Source organism: Tripterygium wilfordii, chromosome 5 (assembly GCF_013401445.1).
Source record: "Tripterygium wilfordii isolate XIE 37 chromosome 5, ASM1340144v1, whole genome shotgun sequence".
Taxonomy (NCBI): domain Eukaryota; kingdom Viridiplantae; phylum Streptophyta; class Magnoliopsida; order Celastrales; family Celastraceae; genus Tripterygium; species Tripterygium wilfordii.
The window spans coordinates 791,405-813,640 of record NC_052236.1 but is presented as its reverse complement, the minus strand read 5'-3'; the positions used below and the strand labels follow the sequence as shown (position 1 = coordinate 813,640).

The following is a 22,236-nucleotide window of genomic DNA, read 5'->3' as shown; positions in this document are numbered from 1 at the left end:
AGGGCCCCTGCAGTAATTGTCATTTGCCATGCAATTTTAATTACCGACGTTCAGTCAATTTACCAAATTCAAAAAAGTGTGAATCCTACATTGGTAAATTGACGTCCAATCTATTTACTGGATCCCACACTGATAAATAGAGTGGACGTCTGTGATTAAATTTGCAGGGCCATATCTGATTAAAACTGCAGGCACCTTGTCTGGTTACTCACAATAGAAGACAATATCACATTTGAAATCAAGAAAAGATTTAAGGTCACAAGGCATAGGGAAGCAGCCATCATGGACACAAGGCACGGGTACTATTACATCTTTCAAACACCTCATTGGTACTTCTTCGTTCTTATTTCAAGCAACAAAACAAACTATTAACAGAAATGAGAACTCCGCTCGACCAGACCGATTAAGCATCTCCATGACCGATCAAGGCAAGAAGCATTTTCTCATAGTCCCCAGAAGTGTCTCCAGCAATTGCACGTTCCAGCGGGATGCTGTTCCTTTTGTGATACTCTTCTTTGACGCGTTCCATGTCCACCTCTGCCCTTGTGGTAACAACTCTAGTGAGAGCCCATTCATCTGTCCCCTGCTTGTTGATGGCCAACCTCAGAACCTTCTCAAAGTACTTCTCAGGGCTTGTCAAGCACTTGATTGTTGCCCTGAGTAGCTTCAGGAATTCATCGTTGGAATCCGGCTTCAAATCCTGCAAACAGATACTCAGATCATTATGGAATTCAAGAACATTGTCATTCACCTCCACGACCGTGAAGGAACAGACGGGAAAACCATAGCTAACAAGCGACAGGTACATAAACAAGACTCAGCGCAATCCAGAGTTCAATGTTTCAAAACTTGCTGACACCAAACAATTGACAAGAAAAGAATAGATATCTAGCAGATCAGATGTTAATACCTTGTTGATTGCATTTCCAAACTCATTGTTGTAGTGATTGAGTGTTGCATTAATCTGTGCCTTGCTCCTTGTTGTCAGAATCCTGATTATCTCATCGTCATTGTAAGCCTTGTCCGAGATCTTGTCACGAAGTATCTTAGCCTCGGACTTAGCCAAACGCATGTTCACCTCATCTCCCTCATAGCGGAATGCACTTAAAAGGGGAACCAAAAGCTGTGAGGAAGACAAAGTTCATGTAATTACATGACAATCATATATTCAACTCAAATCATCCAAGTAATGAGATGCATGGTTATTCATGAGTCATGGCCAAGGTTACCTTGCGAAAGTCCCCGCTGGTGTGATGAGCAACATCCTCCTCCATTGATTTCTTAAAACGAGCATGATAAGCCTGCTTCGCCTTGAATAGGTCAATTGAGGACCTAGTGCAAGCAATTTCCATGATAACCCAGTTGCTTGAAGTAAGCCTCTTTGTTGATTCATTAGCCAAGAAGGCATCCCGCTCCGCTGGCTCCAACGTCCATACCAGTATAGCCCGCTGAAAGACGCAAACAAATTAGCAAAAAACAAGCATTATATGGCAGAAAATGCAGACCAAAGACAAAAGCATATAACAATCACATTTTGAATGAAACACAACAAGATATTCATCAAATCGGACCTCAAAATCGCTTGAAAGTTCTTTGTCAAGGGATGTGAGAAGATCTTCACCAAAGGCTTCATTGTAAGTTTTTCGAATTAAGGCACGCTGTGCGCCATTCCTATGAGCCAATATAGAGATAATCAATGCCTCATTTGTGCCCCATCCTGCCCAAAAATGAACAAAAAGCACAAAGCATCTGGACTTCAGCTCACTCTCAAGACATTGAAGCAGCTATCAAACAGATCCATACATTATACAGCAAAAGAATTGGGCCTTTTAGTTTCTGATTGATAAAATAAGTTCCAAACAGCATGAAACAAATAAATCTGTCAACTTTCAACTTTCAACTTTGCGTGTGCATATTAGAACAATTTTCAACTTTACGTTCTCAAGTAGAAACGTTTGAACATTCAGTGACCGACAAATCAATATACATTACATTTCTAGATCTAACAGGCAGGCATCATCAGTAACAAAACCAAAAGACAGAAATGGTGAAAACAAAGCATTCAAACTGTTTTTTGTCAGTTATCACTAATATAAAGATGTATATCAAGAGATCCTCACCAGTCTCTTCATTTGCATCGCCCATAAACAAAATCAGACCAAGAAGATAGAAAAATTCTCAACAATTGATACAAAACACAGATCTAACACAAACACAATATGGTCAAACAGATCACTCGAATCAGAAGGAAACAAGAAAAACCCATGAACAATAAGATCAAACACAGAGAACAATGAGATCTAAAATCACTGAAAAATAATATATATTATACCTAGAAAGGCCTTGTGGAGTTGCTCTGCATCCTCAGCAGGGGAGGGAACACTGGAAGGAACCTTAAGAGTCGCCATTTTTCACTCTCTCTGTGTCTGATTGCAATGTGAGAAGCTCTCTGTATGTCGAAAGACTGTATTTATAGATGGAAATGTAGAGAAAATCATTCAAGTTTGATTGGAAAAAAAAAAAACAGATCATGAAAAGTTTGACAACAAATATTATTATTTTTCTAAAAAAGTTTTTTTTTTTAATCTTCTATGTTTACGGCGACGATTACGTTGCACTGAGCAATGGCAGGTGGAACAAATTATGAGGAAAACAGATCACGCCGGATTGTTGTTGTTATCATATCACCATCAGTCGAGACAAAGGATCGTCATCTGTGGGCTACCACGAGCGGCCACTCCTCAATGTCAATGGGCTTTCCGCCTATCCATATGGACAAAAGGAGAAATGGAAGTTCATGGGCCATGAGCTTTGGCATAAAGTGAAGGATTTTCCGGTAACCGGGAACAATATTATCCGGTAATTCTTGACAAGGTTATCGGTTGGATAGGGACTCTCCTTTAAAAAAACTGGATTGAGCTCGTAGACCCAACTCAATTATCAGCTAATCTTGACAGGATTTGTCGATTGGGTAGGGACTCTCTTTAAAAAAATACTGGATTGAGCTAGATACGGTTTAATAAATGGGTTATCGGATTTTCGGATAACCCAAAAGCCAATTACATGCTAACTCTTGACAGGATTATCGGTCGGGTAGGAACTCTCTTTAAAAAAAATACCAAATTAACTCTTGATCGATAACTGACAGGTAAGAACTCTCTTTAAGAGATTGGATTCGGCCTAATCCGAACCAATAACCAGGTAATCGGTTGGGTAGGAACTCTCTTGAAAAAAACATTGGATTGGCCCGACCCTGACCAATAACCTGGTACTCAGCCCTAGACAAAACAGTGTGGAAGTTGATGAGCCATGGGCATTGTCATAAAGTGGGCAGCGTCCACTAAAAGGTTAGCCCACAAAACATAGCTAAATGGGCCATGAAACATTAATTGATTAAACTAATTGGGCCGACTTCAAGTGGGCCACGTTCACTGACGGGTTAGCCTACAAAACATAGCTAAATGGGCCATAAAACATTAATTTATAAAACCTATATTGGGCCGAATGTGATTCACTGTGATATTGGGGCCGACTTCACTGGGGATCGAACCCAGAATCTCTGGTTCCGTAGACCAGCGCCTTATCCATTGGGCCATGAAGTCATTTTTGCCTCACCTCGGCCATGGTAACCTTATTACTTCTTTGGATACAAGTCTGTTCAGTTCAGTTCAGTATTGTGGAGTGGAGAAATAGCAGGTTCGGGCGTTCGGCTATCAGCAGGTACGCATGAACAGCAGAATCCACTGCCAATTAAGAAACAAAAAGTAACTTGAAAGTTGCTCCTCTTATCCGTCCACCTACCTGCCTGCCTATGTTAGGAGATGGATGGAGAGGCGAAGTGGGCACGTTGAGTTTTGTTAGTCAACCATAAGAAGGAATATACAGTGCAGAATTCCATTGGTTGCTTAAAAAGGTGGAAGCTTTGGTGGAGGATAATCTTGCAGATTAGAGATGGGCAAGAAAAATTCGTTCAGGGGCAAAGCAGTACACTTCGTATCAGATGTTACAACTGTCCTCCTCAACCCCATTTCTGACAAACCCTCCTCAAACTCTCATCCTCCCACTGTAAAGTTTTCTTCTTTCTGATTTTTTCCACTTTTGAATTTGATGACATAGCGATCTGGTTGGTTGTTTGTTTGTATGATTGATTGAAATCCCACTACATATTTGATGAAGAGGAGTTTGATTTTAGCCTTTTTGTTGACATTGATGGTTGAATGTGCTGGCTTTGCGTGTTTGTTGGTGGGGTTTGGGTGAGTTTATGTGATAGTTTTTAATTGGAATTGAAGAGGTAATATGCATCTTTTTTAATCTTCTGACTAAGAAAGAGGGATTATCATACTTTGTGAATTCTCTGAGTGTGGAATAATCTGAGAGCTGAATTTCTGTTTTTGAATCGAGTTTTGAATGAGGCTGTGGGTGTATGTATCTTTTTTTTCGTTTGTTATATGCTAAGCATGAATGTGTTTCATTCCATATTTGTGATGATGAATGTTTGCTTTTTGTCAGGAAGATGAGAATGAGTCGAGAAAAAGTCAGCTAGAGCCAGCTGCTGAAGAGGTTTCTGGGAATTTAGTTGATGGGCCTGATACTTCTTCCTTCACTGCATTCCTCTATTCCCTTTGGTCAAATTCTGATGCAAATTCAGATGAGAAAAATGATAATCAAACAGAAATGGGTGGCTATCATTCTGATGATGTGATAAAAGAGAGTGGGACAATTTCCAGGGGTAAAAAGTCACTGAGAGCCATTTACCAAGCTGCTAGAATAGGTGGGTATCGAAATCAAGAGCGCAAGACTGATTCTGACTCTGACGTGAAACCTGATGAAAATAGTGATGATAATTTTGATGCACTTGAGATGAGTCACATACCAAAAATGAAAGAGTCTATGGCTTCAACAGATCTTCCGGATATCTCTGAACCTTCTTTGCTTATTTCAGAGAAAACAAGAGGTGTCCTTTATGCCTCACTTCCAGTGCTTTTTCAAGGGAGGAAATGGTTGTTGCTCTACAGGTGTGGGAACACAGACTCTTATAACTAAATCATTTCAGGATCCTGTGACTAACGATCAGAATATTTTTGTGCTTTGCAGTACATGGAGGCATGGCATATCGCTCTCAACCCTTTACCGAAGAAGCATGCTTTGGCCAGGCCTTAGTTTACTGGTAATCATTAATCAATTTTCATTTTGAGTTACAAATGCATGTCCTTGTCGTTTATGCAACAAGCTGTATCTTCCACCAATTTAGACCATTATTTATGTTCTACCTCACAAGTTGGTAAGATTCCAATATTTTCACGTTGTATAACAGGGATACCATCATTATATACATTTCTCAGGAGCATATAAGAAGTATGAACAAAAGGAATACATTTGTATTGGCTAAGTGCATTGTAGCCTTTGTAACATGACCGTGTGGTTCCGATAAGCTTTTGTTGGATTCAAATTCTTTTAGTTGGAAGTTCCTTAAGGAATATCATTGATAGTGTTTTGCAACTCTACCACAAGCGAACATGTGGCCTATTGGTAAGAGTTGCAGTGGTGCAACCTAAATGTCACAGCTTCAATTCTTGGAAATAGTCTCTCCACATATTATGTGATCCACATATTATGTGAGGGTAAGGTTTGCGTACATACTGCTTGTCCCCAATCCCGTCCACTGCGGGAGATTTGTGTACAAGGTGTTGTTTATCTTTTACTAGTGTTCAGGGAATATAGGAATATCACGAAGATGCTGCAAAAGACATCTTGGGCATAGCAAGCGGTTCTACATTCTTTCTGCTTATTGCTTCTGACTTTATAGCTGTACCAACCTATTTGTTTTATCTGGTTGGCTGAATATTTTCAGTTTGTTTGTTGTTATCTCATTTGGCCTCTGTAATAACTACTTGATTCATAGCTTCCTTTCTTTCTTCTTTGCCACGTCAAGCACCATTTGTGGAAGATTTCATACATTGAGTCTGATGAAACCTCCATATTGCTAGTTCTACTCTACCAACCACAGCTGCATTTGTTTCTCTGATGCCTATGCCAATTACAATATTTTGCTGCATCTCCTTGATGATTTCAAACAATTCATATTTCCTCCTTCGAAAAGAAGATTAATAATTAATACTTTCTTATTATAATTATAACTGAAGTCTTGTGTAGCCAAGCATAATTTACTTGGGATAACGACATTGCTGATGAAGATGATATCATGTCAAGCACATTTGAATATCACCGTTCCTGTTTGTGTTTGCAATTGCGAATGAACTTATACGGGATTTTGCATTCAGGTTGTAGGAGATCGTAGAGGTGCGGTGTTTGGTGGCTTGGTTGACGCTCCCCTGAGACCAACCAACAGGAGAAAGTATCAGGTGCTCATTGTGCACATATTTTTCATGAGTTCATTCACCAACAATTTTCTTTTATACATTATATTGACATGAATTTCTAAACAGGGATCCAATAGCACTTTTGTATTTACAAATACTTCTGGCCATCCTGTCATATTCCGCCCAACAGGTATTTTCCTCTCTGTTTTCAATCCAGCAATTATGAGTTCTGATCTTACTGTTAATATTGTCTTTTTCATCGTTTAATGGGGATGTGGGGATTTGAACCCTGCCCTCAAGATGGGGTTGTCAGGACCAACTACTGAACCAGTGGTGCTTCTCTCACTGTTAATATTGTAATGCAATCAAAATGTTCAACCAGCAATTAACGGCAAAAAATTAAACAAAAAGAAAAGGAGTTCTACTTGCATGTTTTGTATGTAGCATGTCTTAACAGTGGCCTCTGCTACGAGTTCCACTTTGGAAAGCTTGTATGGAACCTAAGATTTGTCGATTTGACCCTGTAAATGTGTAACAGGAAAAAATATATTGAGAGGCTGTTTCATTGAGCAAATTGGAGGATTGAAAATTCACAAAGAACCCTTGTATGTGTTAAAAAATAATTTAGATTCTTCTCAAGCTGTATATGAAAGATACTGAGAAATTATTACTTTTTGATTTGAAAATAACATCATGTTCTTGGCTCTACTATATATTGTAACTCCCTCTAGTAAGTGATTGGTTATTTGGTTGCACAATACATTTTTAAACTTTTCTGGAGGAAGAAAGTGAACCAAAATATTATGGTTGTGTGTGTGTACTATATAGTAACAAGTTGACAAGTCAGTTTCATATTCTTTCCTAGTCAATATAGGTAACCGCAACGGCAGCTGATTTTTGTTTAAGCAGGTGCAAATCGCTATTTTACTTTGTGCTCCACCGACTATCTAGCCATTGGTGGTGGAGGACACTTTGCGCTTTATTTGGATGGTGATCTGTGAGCTCTTGATTCTCTTCTTTATTTTACAAGTCTTGTTTGATTTGAGTTTTCAAATTTCCATAAATCAAATATAAGGTGACCGTAAAAATGCCCTACATTGGTTTCTTATTTGTAAACGCGTTTTATGTATGGAAGGTTGAATGGATCAAGTTCAGTTTCTGAAACCTATGGGAACCCTTGTCTTGCATACTCTGAAGACTTTGAAGTCAAGGAAATCGAGGTATCGAATGATCTACGCACATTTTCATGTTTTTGTGTACATACATCTTAGTTAGGCCTCACCATTACTTCTCAGTTTGATGCATTTATAGCAAGGCAAAAACTTTTCATAATCCCGGGAAGGTAACTGCATTTTCGTATGTATTGCAGTTGTGGGGCTTTGTGTATGGTTCAAGGTATGAAGAAATACTTGCTCTAAGTAAAACTGAGATGCCTGGTATTTGCCGGTGGTAACGCTCGGGGAAGATCTTACTTTCACTGGATGATATAATATGCTGATTATATACAATCAATGCGTGGGAGGTCCTTACTTCTGTATATTCAGGGTCTCTTAGTTACCATGTTACACTTTGTACATATGTATTCTCTGTATATAGGAAGGACATTTGCAAAATCACCAATTTCGGGTATGAATTGGATTGAGACATCGATGAACGTTACGCGATTTAAACCAAGTATGAAGACTTCTGCGTTCCGCTAAAGTAGTTGATGACTATATGATAACTATGTCGTCTTCTATGGTTGATGATTTTCTGCAAAATGAATATGAAAAGCTAAGCAACAAGCAAAGAAAGACATCTGGTCGTGGTTCTGCATTGAAGAGGATCAGGAAATCATCTCTTTTCCAGCATAAGGTGGAGAAGGGAGAGCAAGATTCAATTCAATTGGCCGCAAAGTCAACTATAGAAGAAGATTATCCATATCCTAAATGTCTAGACCTCAAGCCCATACTCAAAACAAAGCAACTGTGAAATCTAGCTATTATCTCCTTTGTGAAATTAGGTTCCATGGAAAGCTTGTAATCTCGGTCCGTGGCGATTATTGTATAATTAAAGCACTCAACATGACAAATTAATCAGTCTCGGCTACATGATAAATTTTGAGCCAGCATTTATATGGGAGATCAGTTAAATCTTGGATAAAGAAATGCCTAGTTGCATCAAGAGATTCCAGAAACGAACTATGGCTTTAAGAAAAACAAACCACAAAACAGATTTGTACAGATCGTACTAGGTTGAATCTAGGAAAAGTGTTCGTTACTAATTTGGAAGGTTGACCTATTATATTATGTACTTCACATTTTCTCCTAGGCGATGTGGAACAAGAGACTTAGCTCTACTGTCACTCGGTAGTTCGCCCTATACTACCAAACTTGACACTGATAAACTTGTAGACCCACTCACTTGAGGTGGGCGCTACAAGATTGATCTGAGGCAGAAAAGTTGGTTTTAGATCATGGCACTTCTGTGACATATATTAATGCCAAGACTGCCAGCATTTCACACCATTTCATGTCCCTCTCAATGAGAACCAAAAGATATCGTGGATTGGTGATCAATCGAAGTCCAGCATACATTGTAGTGCCACTACAATGAAACAAGTGAAATTGAAACATTCCCAGGAGAGATCTCCAAGTCAAATGCACCAATATTAGATTTATTTTTACTATTCTATCATCCTCATTGGAACAAGTCCACTTTTTTAAACCAGCAATCCCCAAAATCCAAGAATAACAGAACGTACAGCAATAAGAACACTACCTATCTCCCCGCATGCTGCTTCAAAACAATACATAGTTCGAATAATTGTAACTATGAGTTTTAAGAAAGCAATGCAAGTATACCTTTCTAGTTTCCCTAAATTGGTAGGTATGACTCCACTTACAAAAAAATGTCCTGCCAGTCTTAACTCTAACCACTCTACAACTTGGTCGTCCATGTAATGTTGCAACGAGTAGGGATTAGGCCGCCTTCTTTTCCTCTTTATATGGATACTTCTGGTATATAGAAGTACTACTAATGACAAGTGGAAGAGCCAAAAGACAATACACCGATGGGGGTTTGCCCTCAAAAACAAACTGCAGCAAGGCTGTTACCAGAAGTGCAGAAACGATGATAAATCCCTGCATGAATTTAACAATCATTTGTTAACAAACAATTTATGTAACAATAGCTTGATATTAGAGCATTCAAGCATGAGAAATTCGATCAATAAAAGTGAAGATAAAACCACCAAGCTCTACAAATCTTGGTGAGAATTCTACATACATGGACAAGCATGAAATTACTTGATAAGCTGATAATCAAAGCCATATATAACTACACCACCATTATGGCATATCCAAGGTATCTGACTTTCCAATTTTTTGTCCCTTTGAAGATAATAGCGCACCGTGGGTTCAGGAAATCTGATGATTTTTTCTTTTGAAAACAATATCAACACTGCTATGCACATAACAGTCTATTAGTGACATGCCAATTAATAGAATTTTATGCGACGTTGAAGGAATTACATGTTTTAAAAACCGTAGCAGTATTAAATGTTTTAAAAACTGTAACAGTAACAGCCCTTATGATTTATTCAGGGTTTTTAACCACCCCACCTCATCATTCTTCTTCTCATTGTTTCTGGGATCCAATAAGATCTTGCACTTCTACAATTTTACTATGAAATAAACTTACCTTTCTAACACCACCAGCATGGCTTGTAACTAGGCCAACAAGGATTCCGCCAAAAGCATTGGATATAACTGGGATCTGAAACAAAACACAACACAAATTACCAAGGCGAAGCTATATAATAGTATAATGCCTTGTAGCAGGTACTGCATAAAAAGAAGAACCATCAATGGTTTGCCTTAAACAAGCACAACATCCAAAAACGCAACAATTTCTTTTACATATATGGTGTCAATTATGACCAAGAGTTGCAAATCAATGCAAACAAATATTCCATCCAATTACACCAGATCATAAACTCGAGAGATGATTGACTATTTTTCTGGTCCAGATGAGCAAATAATGAAGCTCGACTTCCAAGTGCCTTTAGATCTTTATTTGCTACCCACCAATGCAGAAAAAACATCCGCAAATCAAGGCCCATGTAATGTACATAGCAATCACATCAAACTTTACGGAAAATAAAGACACATTCATCACCAACGACAGCATGGGCTTCAAAACATAATATTTTTACTTTTAACCCCCATTTTTTCATTGTAAGATGAAAAACAGAACTTCAATTAATCCCAAAAACTCATACACCGCTTAAACTCAATAGTTGACCAAAAAGCATCTTAATGGACCTTTACACCAGCTGACACCCAACAACTCCAATCCCACTTAACTTAATACCAAGGGTGCCTTTTCCCTCTCACTATATATATTTTTTCTATCATCAATAAGATCATTACCAGAGTCAGCGGAGTCCAGCCATAGAAAAATCCATGTTGTCTGATAGCTTCTCCATCTGGAGACTTGGAGATACTAGCCAACAAACACAGGCTTCCAACAATGGACATTTCAACGGTCATCAAGTACGAGGAGTGTTTTTTAACCTGTATGAAAGACAGTAAGAGACCGGGGAATCATTCAAAAGATCATTACTAAACCTTAAAGCAGTAGTGTGAAGAGTCCCACTAACCTGAGAAGCCCATTGACATAAAGCTGAAGCCAGACCTGAGAGTACAGAAGCTACTAGTACAGGAATAATACCATAAAATAGGATTCGATCAGCATTTCCACTACTGGAGCCCTTACTGGATCCTTCACCAATGCTCAGAAGAACTGCTGCCATGATTAACAAGAATAGGGCCCCGATTTGCTGAATTGATTGCCGTCGCCTGCATTGCAAAGCAAAAATTCAGGCAAGTGTAAAGATAGATACTTCAAATTTCCTTACATAGGATCTCTGTTTCAATGTACACAAATATATGCTTTCTAGTTAAATTCCTCTGGCTAGGATATTAAGAATTATCACGTTAACCAATAACTCACTTTCACTGAATGCACTTGAAGTTCATCAACCAATTGTGTAATTACCATTTGGACATACCTCAAAATTATATACGTGAACAAAGCGGTGAAAATTATTTTCGTCTGGTTCAGCATTGAAAACGTAAGTGAATCAAGATTCTTGTAAGATATCTGGAGCAAACTGTTTTGCAGTGCATAAATAGCTGCAGGAAGTCCAGAAGCAGTCAATGAACCAACCAAAGTCCACTTGCTGAATAACTTCTTCAAACTACCATCTTTAGCCATAAGAATAAGAGCGGATAGTACCTATGAAGATCGAGGAAATTATGTAATACCAATTAACGGACATAATTAGTGTCAGACTTCATTGAAACAAAAACTGTAACAAATGGTAGAAGAATTACTTTTACAAGTTCACAAGTTAGGACAGATGATGTCACAATTACTTCTCGTCTGCATGGAAAAAATCAACGAGTTATTGATTAGTAGTTCATAGAACCATTTACCATTTATTTATTCAATGCATAACATCTTGCTGAATAATGATAAGAGTTGCATTACTTGCAATTCTTATCATCCTTTGAAACGACTTTATGTATGTTTTCATCATCACAAATAAGCCCCATAAAAGAACAATTGAACAAGTCCCCTCAAAAGAGATTGAGGAGCATTTCTACACAGAGGTATTACATGAAAACCATAATAGCTAAGAAGGGTCAAAGAAAATTAAAATCAGCCAAACTTCTCCCAGTTAAAGCGAACATTACAGTCAAATTACAGACTTTTATCACATAAACGAGGCAATCGGCAACAACTGCTCAATTACTTTACAAACTAAAATGAAAGCAACCCTTCGTAACAATTTCACAAGTACTAATCAAATCCAGCCAATTTGGTCAAACATTGCCATTGATTACAATACGATCAGATAAAATTGTTCAAGTAGATGAAATGCGAGGGAAAGTACCTGATGAAGCGCTTCGATATCAAGGGCTGTGCCCCGTATTGAAGAGTAAGCAGAATCGAGTATAGCCACACTCGGGGGCTCATCTTCTCCGAACTCGGAATCGAAGCACCCTGGCTCTTGGATATCGCCATTCTTGGCGACTCCCGTGATTGTTTTCTTGTGCTTTAGGAGTCATCCTTATTCTGTCCTTAGCTTGATTATATGATGACTTGCTCGATTCCTTTCCTTCCGGCTTCCACCATGAAAAATACATGCCAGAGCCCACCAGGACTTGCCTCTAAACGTGGTCGTTTTTACGAATGCATGCTTTATTTCCTTTTTTTTCTTTCCCCCTTCGTTTTTTTTAATGAAGGTTTAAATCTCACACTTCATTTTATAATAGTAAAAGTTATCCTAACACCATATTAGCGGTCTATGAATTTAGAGACACTTAGCAGAGGAATTGTAAAACCAAATAACAAATATTGGACAAAACCGAGATGTATTCGAATAACACTATATTGGGACAAATACTTAGCAAAACCGAGATGTACTCGAATAGCATTGTCGTGGACTAAACCTGGATAAACTAAATAGAAACATAAAGTAAAATTAAAAGCATGGATTAAATCAAGATTTTTGGTTTCCCTTCATTAAGAAAGACCTATTTCCATCAAATTTAGGAGTCCATCACTCCGTACCAAATATGTATCTCTAGAACACATTAACAGAATCGGTGTTGTGAAGAATTGATGAATATCTCACATCGAAAAAATAGGGCTACCAACTCTAGTTCATAAGGATTCAAGGCACCCTCACCTGGTAAGTCGGTTTTCTGGATTGTAGTTCTACCTTGGGCCTTATGGGCCGGTGTGGGTATTCATCATTGGTGCTTTCATTGAGAAAGTTGCGTTTGCGGAGAAGGCTGCCGTTCGGGAAAGGGCTGCCGTCGAAAGGGCAAGCGTAGCCGCCGTGGAAGTCGACTGTCCAAGGGGGGTGATTTGATGAGTATCTCACATCGAAAAAATAAGGCTACCAACTCTAGTTTATAAGGATTCAAGGCACCCTCACCTAGTAAGCCGGTTTTCTGGGTTGTAGTTCTACCTTGGGCCTTATGGGTCGGTGTGGGTATTTATCAAGAATTCTCAACAGCTGTATGAGAAGAATCAGATTTCATTAATGTAGCCCATTATACACACAGGCACAGCCCATGGGCCGGTGTAAAAACCGACTCCAAGGGCTTTTACCAGTACTAAAATGCGAACGAATAGTTTCTGCAGACGAAGTTATTGCGAAAGAAGATTCACAAAGAGAGAAGAAGAAAGCAAAGCGAAGGCAGACAAGAAGAAATGGCAAGCAGGATTGGGGGGAGAGTGGTACACTTCGCTAACCTCCCAATCAAGCTCTTGATGCCCACAAGATTCACCAACATCACAGAAATTGCCCTCAAAACTATCCCTTCCGCCTCCAAGATCGAAATCAAGCGCGTCCTTGAGTCTCTCTACGGCTTCGAGGTTGAGAAGGTCCGCACCCTTAACATGGAGGGCAAGAAGAAGAAGCGCGGGGGTCTACTCATTGCCAAACCAGACTACAAGAAGGCCTATGTCACTCTGAGGAACCCGCTCTCCTTATCGCAGGACCTGTTCCCGATTAGAGTCATCGAGGAGGAGAAGGAAAGAGTAAATAAGAAGGAGAAGCCAAGCTTTGTGGAGGAAGGTGAAGGGAGGAAGCACTGGCTTGATAGGAAGGACGGGGAGAAAGTCAGGGCAGAGATGGGTTATGTTGGACAGAGAAGTGGGCGGGGCCGATATGTTGATGATGCGGCCGCGGCTAAGTTCCAAGACAGGGCGGAGAAGGGTTATGCTGGAGAGAGAAGTGGGCGGCGCCGATATATTTGTCAAATCACAGCTGTATAATATCAAACAAGAAGTCAACAATATCAAGCAAGAAGATCACAGCTGTATAATATCAAGCAAGAAGTCAATAATATCAAGCAAGAAGATCATAGCTGTATAATATCAAGCAAGAAGTCAATTCAAAGATTCAGCAAGATTATAGGAGTCTAATTGTAGAAAAAAGTCAATGATTAGTTCCTAAAATCACTCTGTAAAATATTTCATTATTCTCTGTATATAATTAGTCTATCACGACATATTGAAATGATAAGAAGATTATTCCACTCTTCCAACTTTGAGATGGTATCACAGGAGTCGATACTGGCCGTCTCTTAATCAAACCCTACTCATTCATTCATCACCAAACACAGTCTGTTGAAACTCATTATCTTCTCATTCTTGAGTCATCATCATGACAAGTGAAGATGTCTCTCCCAAATCAAATTCAATCCCTCATATTGTCACCATACAAGGAGACAATTCCAACTTCTCAATTGGCATAAAGTTAGATGAAAATAACTATTCTCTATGGCACCAAGTCATGGAGATGAAAATTGCTGGACGAGAAAAACATGGTCACCTAACCGGTGATACTATCCAACCTGCAGCTACATATCCAGCATACAACAAGTGGCGTGCATCAGATTGTCAAATTAAGAGTTGGCTAGTTGATGCCATGCACCCCAGTCAGATGAAACGATTCATTCGTTATGATACAGCCAAGCAAGTATGGGATGCCATCAAGAAAACATACTCTGATGGTTCTGATGAGGCAAAGATTTATGATCTACATCGACAATCATTTATGATGAAACAGAATGGTAGATCAGTTGCAACATACTATAGTGATCTCACAGAGATATTTCAGGAACTTGATCAGTTAAGCCCCAGCAACATGCAACACCCAGAAGATATGGAAATAAGACGCAAGGAGATTGACCGTCTTCGAGTTTATATTTTTCTTGCAGGTTTGGACAATAATTTTGATCAAATCCGAGGAGAAATTTTAAGGATGGAGCCTAAACCTGAACTCGGGGCAGTATATGCACATATTAAAAGAGAGAGTAATCGTCAAGGCACTATGTCTGAAGCAGATTCCACATCTGAAACCGTAGCCTTGGCTACCACAAGGTATAAGCAATCTCGCTCTCAGAATTCAGGTGCTACTCGTAACAGAACTCCAATGAAGTGTGCAAAATGTGGTCTTGAAAATCACACAATTAAAGGATGTTACGAGATTATTGGTTATCCAGAAGGATGGGTTCATAAAGGCCGAAAGAAGGAACCAAGTCGGGCTTCATTCGTCTCTGCTGGACCATCCCAGGAGAAAGACTCTGAACTTCCATCAGGTACATCTGAATCCAAGGCTTTGGCGACCTCAGGTACTTCTTCACTTACTTATAATAGATCATGGATTATTGACACTGGTGCTACTGACCATATGACATCTAGCTCAATTGGATTACACTCCACAAAATCATCATCTCAAACTCATGTTACTAGTGCAAATGGAACCACTTCCCAAGTTTTGGAAGAAGGGTCCCTCTCTCTTACGCCTTTATTAAACCTAGATCACATCTTGGTTGTCCCTTCCCTAGACTATAATTTGTTATCTGTTCCTCATATTATTGATTCCCTTAATTGCACTGTGTGTTTTTGGCCATCTTATTGTCTTTTTCAGGATCTACTCACCAGGGCCGTGATTGGATGTGGTACTAGGAAGGGAAAGTTGTATTATTTGGACCTATCAGATGATTGCAGTAGCAGATTGAGTCGTGTGCATCATGTAAGAGGTATAGAGTCAGACAGAATAAAGCAGATTTGGTTATGGCACAAGCGACTAGGACATGCTTCCTTTGGTTACCTAAAACTTTTATTTCCAGATTTATTTTCTCAATTTGATTTATCAGACTTTCATTGTGAAACTTGCATTTTCGCCAAAAGTCATCGTGTTTCTTACCCATTGAGATTAAATAAAAGTTCTATACCTTTCATGGTTGTCCATTCGGATGTTTGGGGACCATCAAGAGTTCTCACTACTAGTGGCTTTAAGTGGTTTGTGACTTTTATAGATGACTGCACCAGGATGACATGGGTATTTCCCATGAAACAGAAAAGCGAAGTTACTGCAAAATTCAAACAATTTCATCAGTATGTTGCTACACAGTTTGACAGGAAGATCATAACACTACGGTCAGATAATGGCAGAGAGTATGTCAACAATGATCTTTCTTTGTTTTTTAACCAACAAGGGATTGTTCACCAAACCACATGTGCTTATACGCCACAGCAGAATGGTGTAGCAGAACGAAAGAACCGCCATCTCCTAGAAGTTACTCGTGCATCTTTATTCGAGGCTTATATGCCCCACAAATTTTGGGGGGAGGCTCTTTGTTCTGCAGCTTACCTCATCAATCGGACACCATCCAGTACTCTCCAATATCAAACTCCATTTCAAACATTGACCAACCTTCTCACAGTGCCACCTACACCAAACCTTGAACCACGGATTTTCGGGTGTGTTGCTTACATTCAGTTACATACTCACCAACGTAGCAAACTGGACCCATGTGCATTACGTTGTGTCTTTGTAGGCTATGCTACCACTCAAAAAGGCTACAAGTGTTTCCATCCACCTACACAAACCTTATATGTTACATCTGATGTTACTTTCAATGAAAGTGAATTTTATTACTCAAGGAACACTTCTGAGCATCCTCTGCAGGGGGAGAACTCTATCTTTGCAGAAGATACTCAAAACCAAGTTGTCCATGTTTCCCAGTGTCCCGATGGTAATATTGATGGGTCAACTAATCCTGTGGAAGAACAACTTCAAGTAGGTCAAACCATGAGGGACGAAGAGCAAGGACCAGAAAATCAAATTCAAGAGGAGATTGACCCAGACCATGCCAATCCTACAACAATGCCAGAACAACCAGCTACGAATCCAGATAGTGTCCTAAATACAACTTCTCCTATAGTACCATTGCCAGGCAATCAGTCCAGTCCTGAAAACCCTACACAGGTACTTGAACAATCTAACTCTGATTCCCTACCTGAGTCAAGTCATTCAAGTTATAAATTGCCTCCTCGTTCAAACCGAGGAATTCCTAAACAGCAATATGAACCTGATCCAACTTCAAGTGTTAAATACCCTATTGCTAATCATGTGTCTCTTCATAGGTTATCCCCGTCATATGCATCATTTGTGTGTCAATTATCCACTGTATCTATTCCAAGTAATGTGCAGGAAGCTCTTAAGGATCCCAAGTGGACTCAAGCCATGAATGACGAAATGGAGTCTCTCCAAAAGAATTCTACTTGGGAGATGACTCATTTGCCAGAAGGGAAGCAAACAGTAGGCTGCAGATGGATCTATACAATCAAATTTAGAGCAGATGGAGCAATTGAACGATACAAAGCAAGACTGGTGGCGAAGGGGTATACTCAGACATATGGAATTGACTATTGGGAGACGTTTGCACCTGTAGCTAAAATCAACACAATTCGGGTACTTATCTCATTGGCAGCCAACCTAGATTGGCCTTTACATCAATTTGATGTAAAAAATGCTTTTTTACATGGAGACCTAGAAGAAGAAGTCTATATGGACCCTCCTCCCGGATGCAAGATGAAGCCAAGTCAGAGCAACATGGTATGCAAACTCAAAAAGTCTCTTTATGGATTGAAGCAATCACCCCGAGCATGGTTTGGAAGGTTCAGCAAATCAATGAAGAATTTTGGCTACAAACAATGCAATTCTGACCACACTCTCTTCTTGAAACATAAGAAAGGTAAGATAACTGCACTCATTGTGTATGTTGATGACATGGTAGTTACAGGGAATGACCCAGAAGAGAAGGAAGCGTTGCAACATTATTTAGCAGCTGAGTTTGAGATGAAAGATCTCGGCGAACTAAAGTATTTCTTGGGCATTGAAGTGGCACGTTCAAAGCAAGGAATATTTCTATCACAACGAAAATATGTCCTTGACCTTCTAACCGAAACTGGAATGTTAGCCTGCCAACCAATAGAGACTCCAATGGAGGTGAATCTTAAACTTCATGAAGATGCTGAACAAGTACCTACCAATAAAGAACGATATCAACGTCTTGTTGGTAAGTTGATTTACTTATCACATACAAGACCTGACATAGCATATCCTGTTAGCGTCGTAAGTCAATTTATGCATGCACCGAGAGAGGCTCACATGGATGTTGTGATTCGAATTCTGAGATATCTTAAATCTGCCCCGGGGAAAGGATTGATGTTCTCAAAACATGTTCATCTTGATGTGAAAGGGTATACAGATGCAGATTGGGCCGGTTCAGTTACTGATAGAAGATCAACATCTGGTTACTTTACTTTCGTGGGAGGCAATTTAGTCTCATGGCGTAGTAAGAAACAGAACGTGGTGGCTAGGTCAAGTGTTGAAGCAGAATATAGGAGTATGGCACATGGAATATGTGAACTACTCTGGATAAGAAATTTGATGAGAGAATTGGGGTTCAAACAAAAAGGAGCAATGCAATTGTATTGTGATAACAAGGCTGCAATAGACATCTCACATAATCCAGTGCAACATGATAGGACCAAGCATGTTGAGATTGACAGACATTTCATTAAGGAGAAACTCGAGGCCAAGATCATTGAGGTACCATTTGTCAAATCTGAAGATCAACTTGCAGATATTCTCACCAAAGCAGTTACAGGCAGAATCTTTCACAGCTCACTTAGCAAGTTGGGCATTAAAGACATATATGCACCAACTTGAGGGGGAGTGTCAAATCACAGCTGTATAATATCAAGCAAGAAGTCAACAATATCAAGCAAGAAGATCACAGCTGTATAATATCAAGCAAGAAGTCAATAATATCAAGTAAGAAGATCATAGCTGTATAATATCAAGCAAGAAGTCAATTCAAAGATTTAGCAAGATTATAGGAGTCTAATTGTAGAAAAAAGTCAATGATTAGTTCCTAAAATCACTCTGTAAAATATTTCATTATTCTCTGTATATAATTAGTCTATCACGACATATTGAAATGATAAGAAGATTATTCCACTCTTCCAACTTTGAGAATATTGGTGATGCGGCTGCGGCTGCGGCAGCGGCTAAGTTTCCGTGGAGCAGCATGCGGGGAGATAGGTAGTGTTCTTATTGTTTTACGTTCCTTTTTTCTTGGATTTTGGGGATTACTGGTTTGAAAAATTGGACTTTTTCCAATGAAGATGATAGAATAGTAAAAATAAATCTAGTATTTGGTTTGGAGATCTTTCTATGAATATTTCCTGTTCATTTGTTTCATTGTGGTTGCTACAATGTATGCTGAACTTCGATTGATCACTATCCACGATATCTTTTGTTCATCATTGAGAGGGTGATGAACTGGTGTGAAATGCTGGCAGTGTTGGCATTAATATAATGTCACAGAAGTGCCATGATCTAAAACCAACTTTTCTGCTCCCTTTCATCAACTAACAATTATTTGGAAATATGCTATGGCATTCAGTGGTAGGGGCCCAAAAGAAAGATACTGGCTATCTGGGTTGCCTCAGATCAATCTGTTTTATGGTTTGTTTTTCCTAAAGCCATAGTTTATTTCTGGAATATCTTGATGCAACTAGGCATTTCTTTGTCAAAGCTGTGTGCTGAGCATGCATGAGCAAGATCAAACGCATTATTAGAGGACAAAAGTGTCAACTGAAAATCTTTCTTTTGAATGAAGAAGAAATGTATTGATCGGACTATGCATTTCTTTGTCCAAGAGGTGTGTAGATTATATCCGAGGAAGTTAACCGCATCATTAGAGGACTAGAGTGTCAACCGAACATCTCTCCAATAAATATTCATTCAAGATACATAGTTTACGTCCTCTTTTGTCCTGAAATGCCATTTTATCACAAATTTTTAACTGATCTCCCATATAAATGCTGGCTCAAAATGTATCATATAGCCAAGACAAGCTTTCCGTGGAACCTGATTTCGCAAAGGAGATAATAGCTAGATTTCACAGTTGCATTGTTTTGGGTGCAGGCTTGAGGTCTAGACATTTGGGATATGAATAATCTTCTTCTATAATTGACTTTGCGGCCAATTGAATTGGACCTTGCCCTCCCTACTCCATTTTCATCCTCCTCCCCCTTATGCTGGGAAAGAGATGATTTTCTGATCATCTTCGATTTGATGCAGAACCCCAACTTGATGTCTTTCTTTACTTGTTGCTTAGCTTTTCATATTCATTTTGCAGCCCATAGTAGCCTCTCTGAAGTTCTGCCATCCTTGTCTTTACCATCTCAAGTTCAGCTTTGAAGTTCTTAAGTTCTGTTTTTGTGGAGGATGGGTCAGATTCCTATTCTGACTTCTGAGTTATTGCCAGTAACTGCCAGCTCCTTCCCTTGCATTGCTGCCCTCATTTTACCTTGCTCAGCAAACAGCACCTGCAGGTGCAACATTGTTTCTTGTTGTAAGAGATGAAAGTTTGAACTTGTAGAATTAGAGCTTTGCTTGCTGCTTAATGATTTGTTCCACCAAAGCCATCCTTAGCCAATCTATATAGTATATTGGTTGTAGAAGAACTCTTAAGTTGTAATTTTAGGACTGTAAGGAAGACAAAACTTACAATTTTAGAACTCTTAACTTGTAATTCTATACTAAACTTCAACATCGTTGCTTGATGCCTGCCCTCAAGTTGTGTCTTGTTGGTTTAATCTTAATTCCCCATCCAAAACGAATATCCTAAGTGACATATTGTTGCAACTTTATCCTGCTTGATATGGAAGTTCAAAGCAAATGCTTATCAAATTTATTGCTTATCTAGGGAGGATAAAAGTTTGCATAGAACTTTCATAAAATTACCTGGATCACTGTCCTTATTGGCAGTCGGTCATTTTGTGCAGCATGTGCGCATGCATCAAGTGACAGTTTTTTGTAGTTCATTAGTTTGCATAGTCTTTTCCTGTCTTGCTCAGAGAGTGAGGGATGACTCTGTGAGGAAGATTGGAATTTCATGCTTAACGAATTTCTTATCGTAAGTTTGAGACAGGCTAGAGAGAAATAGTGACAAACCTTTAGGGTAGGTGTCAATGGCTCTATAAAGATCATTATCACATGCTCGAGCATTTTCAGGAAGAGCAGTCCAGTAACTGCTCACGAAATGGAACACAAAAATAAAGTGCCTACATAGAAAGGATAAGAGAAAAATATAAGACAAAGATAGAATACTTGAAGCTAATTTTTCAACAGAGTGAAAGAAAATCCTTCCTCATTCACCAGAAATAGAAGAGTAACCTGATGAATGCATCTAAATATATTTTGGAAAGTTATAAGCATTAAATTTTCTTGTGCTTTCAAAGGTTGAACATGTACAGACTACAGAGGACGTATAAACTTAACCTATTTGCCTATGATTTATGAATTAATGTCAAGTATTGACATGGACAGAAATGGACTCAAGAATCATGTTGACATTAATATCGACTGAGAGATGAATATCATTGCTGAAGTTGACAAATGAAATAAATGATTAGTACGAAAATGTTTACTATTCTTAAAAAAACTTTCAAGAAAGATACAGAGATAATTTAGATAGAAAAAGGAAAATACTAAGTGCCATAGCAACTGCGTAGAACCACAGGCACTTTTCCAACAGCTTAATACTCCCGGGTTTTTTGAACAGGAGCTTCAGCATTATTATCTAGTTCAGCTCATTTGACGGTCCATTTATATTCTGCATATGCAGACTTGACCATCAATCCCAACATCAACAAATACTATGCTTGAAGCTGACTCTGATCTGTTACAAAAGATAGGCCACGAGGCTAAAACAAAATACAATGAGCCAGGGATCACCCAGCTTGATTCAGCATGCACCATAGCTAGTGTGCAATTGCAACAACAGAAACTAAACATACAAAAGCATGCACACACCTCTATGGTCTTCAAACTTATTAGGTGATAGGTAAGCTGGTGTTGGTCTAAAGGGACACTTCCTACAATAGGAGAGCGTCTTTCCTTTTTCTGGCTGTTTGTGGGCAAGCAGGGATTTCGAAACCCAGACACCATGGGTCATAGCGACAAGCTCAATAGCCTATTTCAGGG

General features: G+C 39.1%; 4 protein-coding genes and 1 non-coding gene across 7 annotated transcripts; 2 read left to right on the top strand and 3 right to left on the bottom strand.

Moving 5' to 3' along the window:
• Positions 1-214: 214 nt before the first annotated feature.
• LOC119998087 (annexin D2-like) lies at positions 215-2,483 on the bottom strand. Its single transcript, XM_038845296.1, has 5 exons — positions 2,333-2,483; positions 1,572-1,717; positions 1,230-1,448; positions 911-1,123; positions 215-700 (listed from the first exon to the last, which is right to left on the bottom strand). Exons 1-5 carry the CDS (start codon positions 2,406-2,408, stop codon positions 404-406), a joined length of 951 nt encoding a protein of 316 aa, XP_038701224.1. The 5' UTR covers positions 2,409-2,483; the 3' UTR covers positions 215-403.
• A 1,046-nt stretch (positions 2,484-3,529) lies between these two features.
• Positions 3,530-3,602, bottom strand: TRNAR-ACG. The gene has a single exon. It is a non-coding gene; the product is annotated as a tRNA-Arg (tRNA).
• A 66-nt stretch (positions 3,603-3,668) lies between these two features.
• Positions 3,669-8,037, top strand: LOC119998739 (oxidation resistance protein 1-like). 2 transcript variants are annotated; one of them, XR_005468293.1, is made up of 8 exons: positions 3,669-4,065; positions 4,510-5,015; positions 5,095-5,167; positions 6,282-6,362; positions 6,447-6,510; positions 7,211-7,317; positions 7,456-7,540; positions 7,690-8,037. XR_005468293.1 is itself a non-coding variant. In XM_038846135.1 (8 exons), exons 1-8 carry the CDS (start codon positions 3,952-3,954, stop codon positions 7,771-7,773), a joined length of 1,095 nt encoding a protein of 364 aa, XP_038702063.1. In that variant the 5' UTR covers positions 3,670-3,951; the 3' UTR covers positions 7,774-8,037. The 2 variants fall into 2 exon arrangements, 1 of the variants encoding a protein (XP_038702063.1); XM_038846135.1 differs by having other exon boundaries at positions 3,670-4,065; positions 7,230-7,317.
• Positions 8,038-8,926: 889 nt separating this feature from the next.
• On the bottom strand, positions 8,927-12,481 carry LOC119998741 (UDP-N-acetylglucosamine transporter ROCK1-like). The gene is made up of 7 exons (XM_038846137.1): positions 12,262-12,481; positions 11,699-11,747; positions 11,374-11,600; positions 10,963-11,161; positions 10,733-10,876; positions 10,002-10,076; positions 8,927-9,442 (listed from the first exon to the last, which is right to left on the bottom strand). The coding sequence occupies exons 1-7, from the start codon at positions 12,390-12,392 to the stop codon at positions 9,281-9,283; spliced, it is 987 nt and encodes a 328-aa protein (XP_038702065.1). The 5' UTR covers positions 12,393-12,481; the 3' UTR covers positions 8,927-9,280.
• A 1,000-nt stretch (positions 12,482-13,481) lies between these two features.
• LOC119998742 lies at positions 13,482-19,411 on the top strand. 2 transcript variants are annotated; one of them, XM_038846138.1, is made up of 2 exons: positions 13,482-14,134; positions 19,222-19,411. In XM_038846138.1, exons 1-2 carry the CDS (start codon positions 13,590-13,592, stop codon positions 19,286-19,288), a joined length of 612 nt encoding a protein of 203 aa, XP_038702066.1. In that variant the 5' UTR covers positions 13,482-13,589; the 3' UTR covers positions 19,289-19,411. The 2 variants fall into 2 exon arrangements, with proteins under 2 accessions (XP_038702066.1, XP_038702067.1); XM_038846139.1 differs by having other exon boundaries at positions 13,484-14,138; positions 19,238-19,411.
• Positions 19,412-22,236: the final 2,825 nt, after the last annotated feature.

Excerpts from the sequence above, each read along its gene's own strand:
- LOC119998087 (XM_038845296.1), bottom strand. The coding sequence starts at position 2,408 with ATGGCGACTCTTAAGGTTCCTTCCAGTGTTCCCTCCCCTGCTGAGGAT. Across the intron at positions 1,718-2,332 it reads ACTCCACAAGGCCTTTCTAG|GATGGGGCACAAATGAGGCA; the intron begins GTATAATATATA and ends ATTTTTGGGCAG. Across the intron at positions 1,449-1,571 it reads AACTTTCAAGCGATTTTGAG|CGGGCTATACTGGTATGGAC; the intron begins GTCCGATTTGAT and ends TGCGTCTTTCAG.
- LOC119998739 (XM_038846135.1), top strand. The coding sequence starts at position 3,952 with ATGGGCAAGAAAAATTCGTTCAGGGGCAAAGCAGTACACTTCGTATCA. Across the intron at positions 6,363-6,446 it reads CCAACAGGAGAAAGTATCAG|GGATCCAATAGCACTTTTGT; the intron begins GTGCTCATTGTG and ends ATTTCTAAACAG. Across the intron at positions 6,511-7,229 it reads TGTCATATTCCGCCCAACAG|GTGCAAATCGCTATTTTACT; the intron begins GTATTTTCCTCT and ends TTGTTTAAGCAG.
- LOC119998741 (XM_038846137.1), bottom strand. The coding sequence starts at position 12,392 with ATGGCGATATCCAAGAGCCAGGGTGCTTCGATTCCGAGTTCGGAGAAG. Across the intron at positions 11,162-11,373 it reads TTCACGTATATAATTTTGAG|GCGACGGCAATCAATTCAGC; the intron begins GTATGTCCAAAT and ends TTTGCAATGCAG. Across the intron at positions 10,877-10,962 it reads TATGTCAATGGGCTTCTCAG|GTTAAAAAACACTCCTCGTA; the intron begins GTTAGTGGGACT and ends TCTTTCATACAG.
- LOC119998742 (XM_038846138.1), top strand. The coding sequence starts at position 13,590 with ATGGCAAGCAGGATTGGGGGGAGAGTGGTACACTTCGCTAACCTCCCA. Across the intron at positions 14,135-19,221 it reads AGTGGGCGGCGCCGATATAT|TGGTGATGCGGCTGCGGCTG; the intron begins TTGTCAAATCAC and ends CTTTGAGAATAT.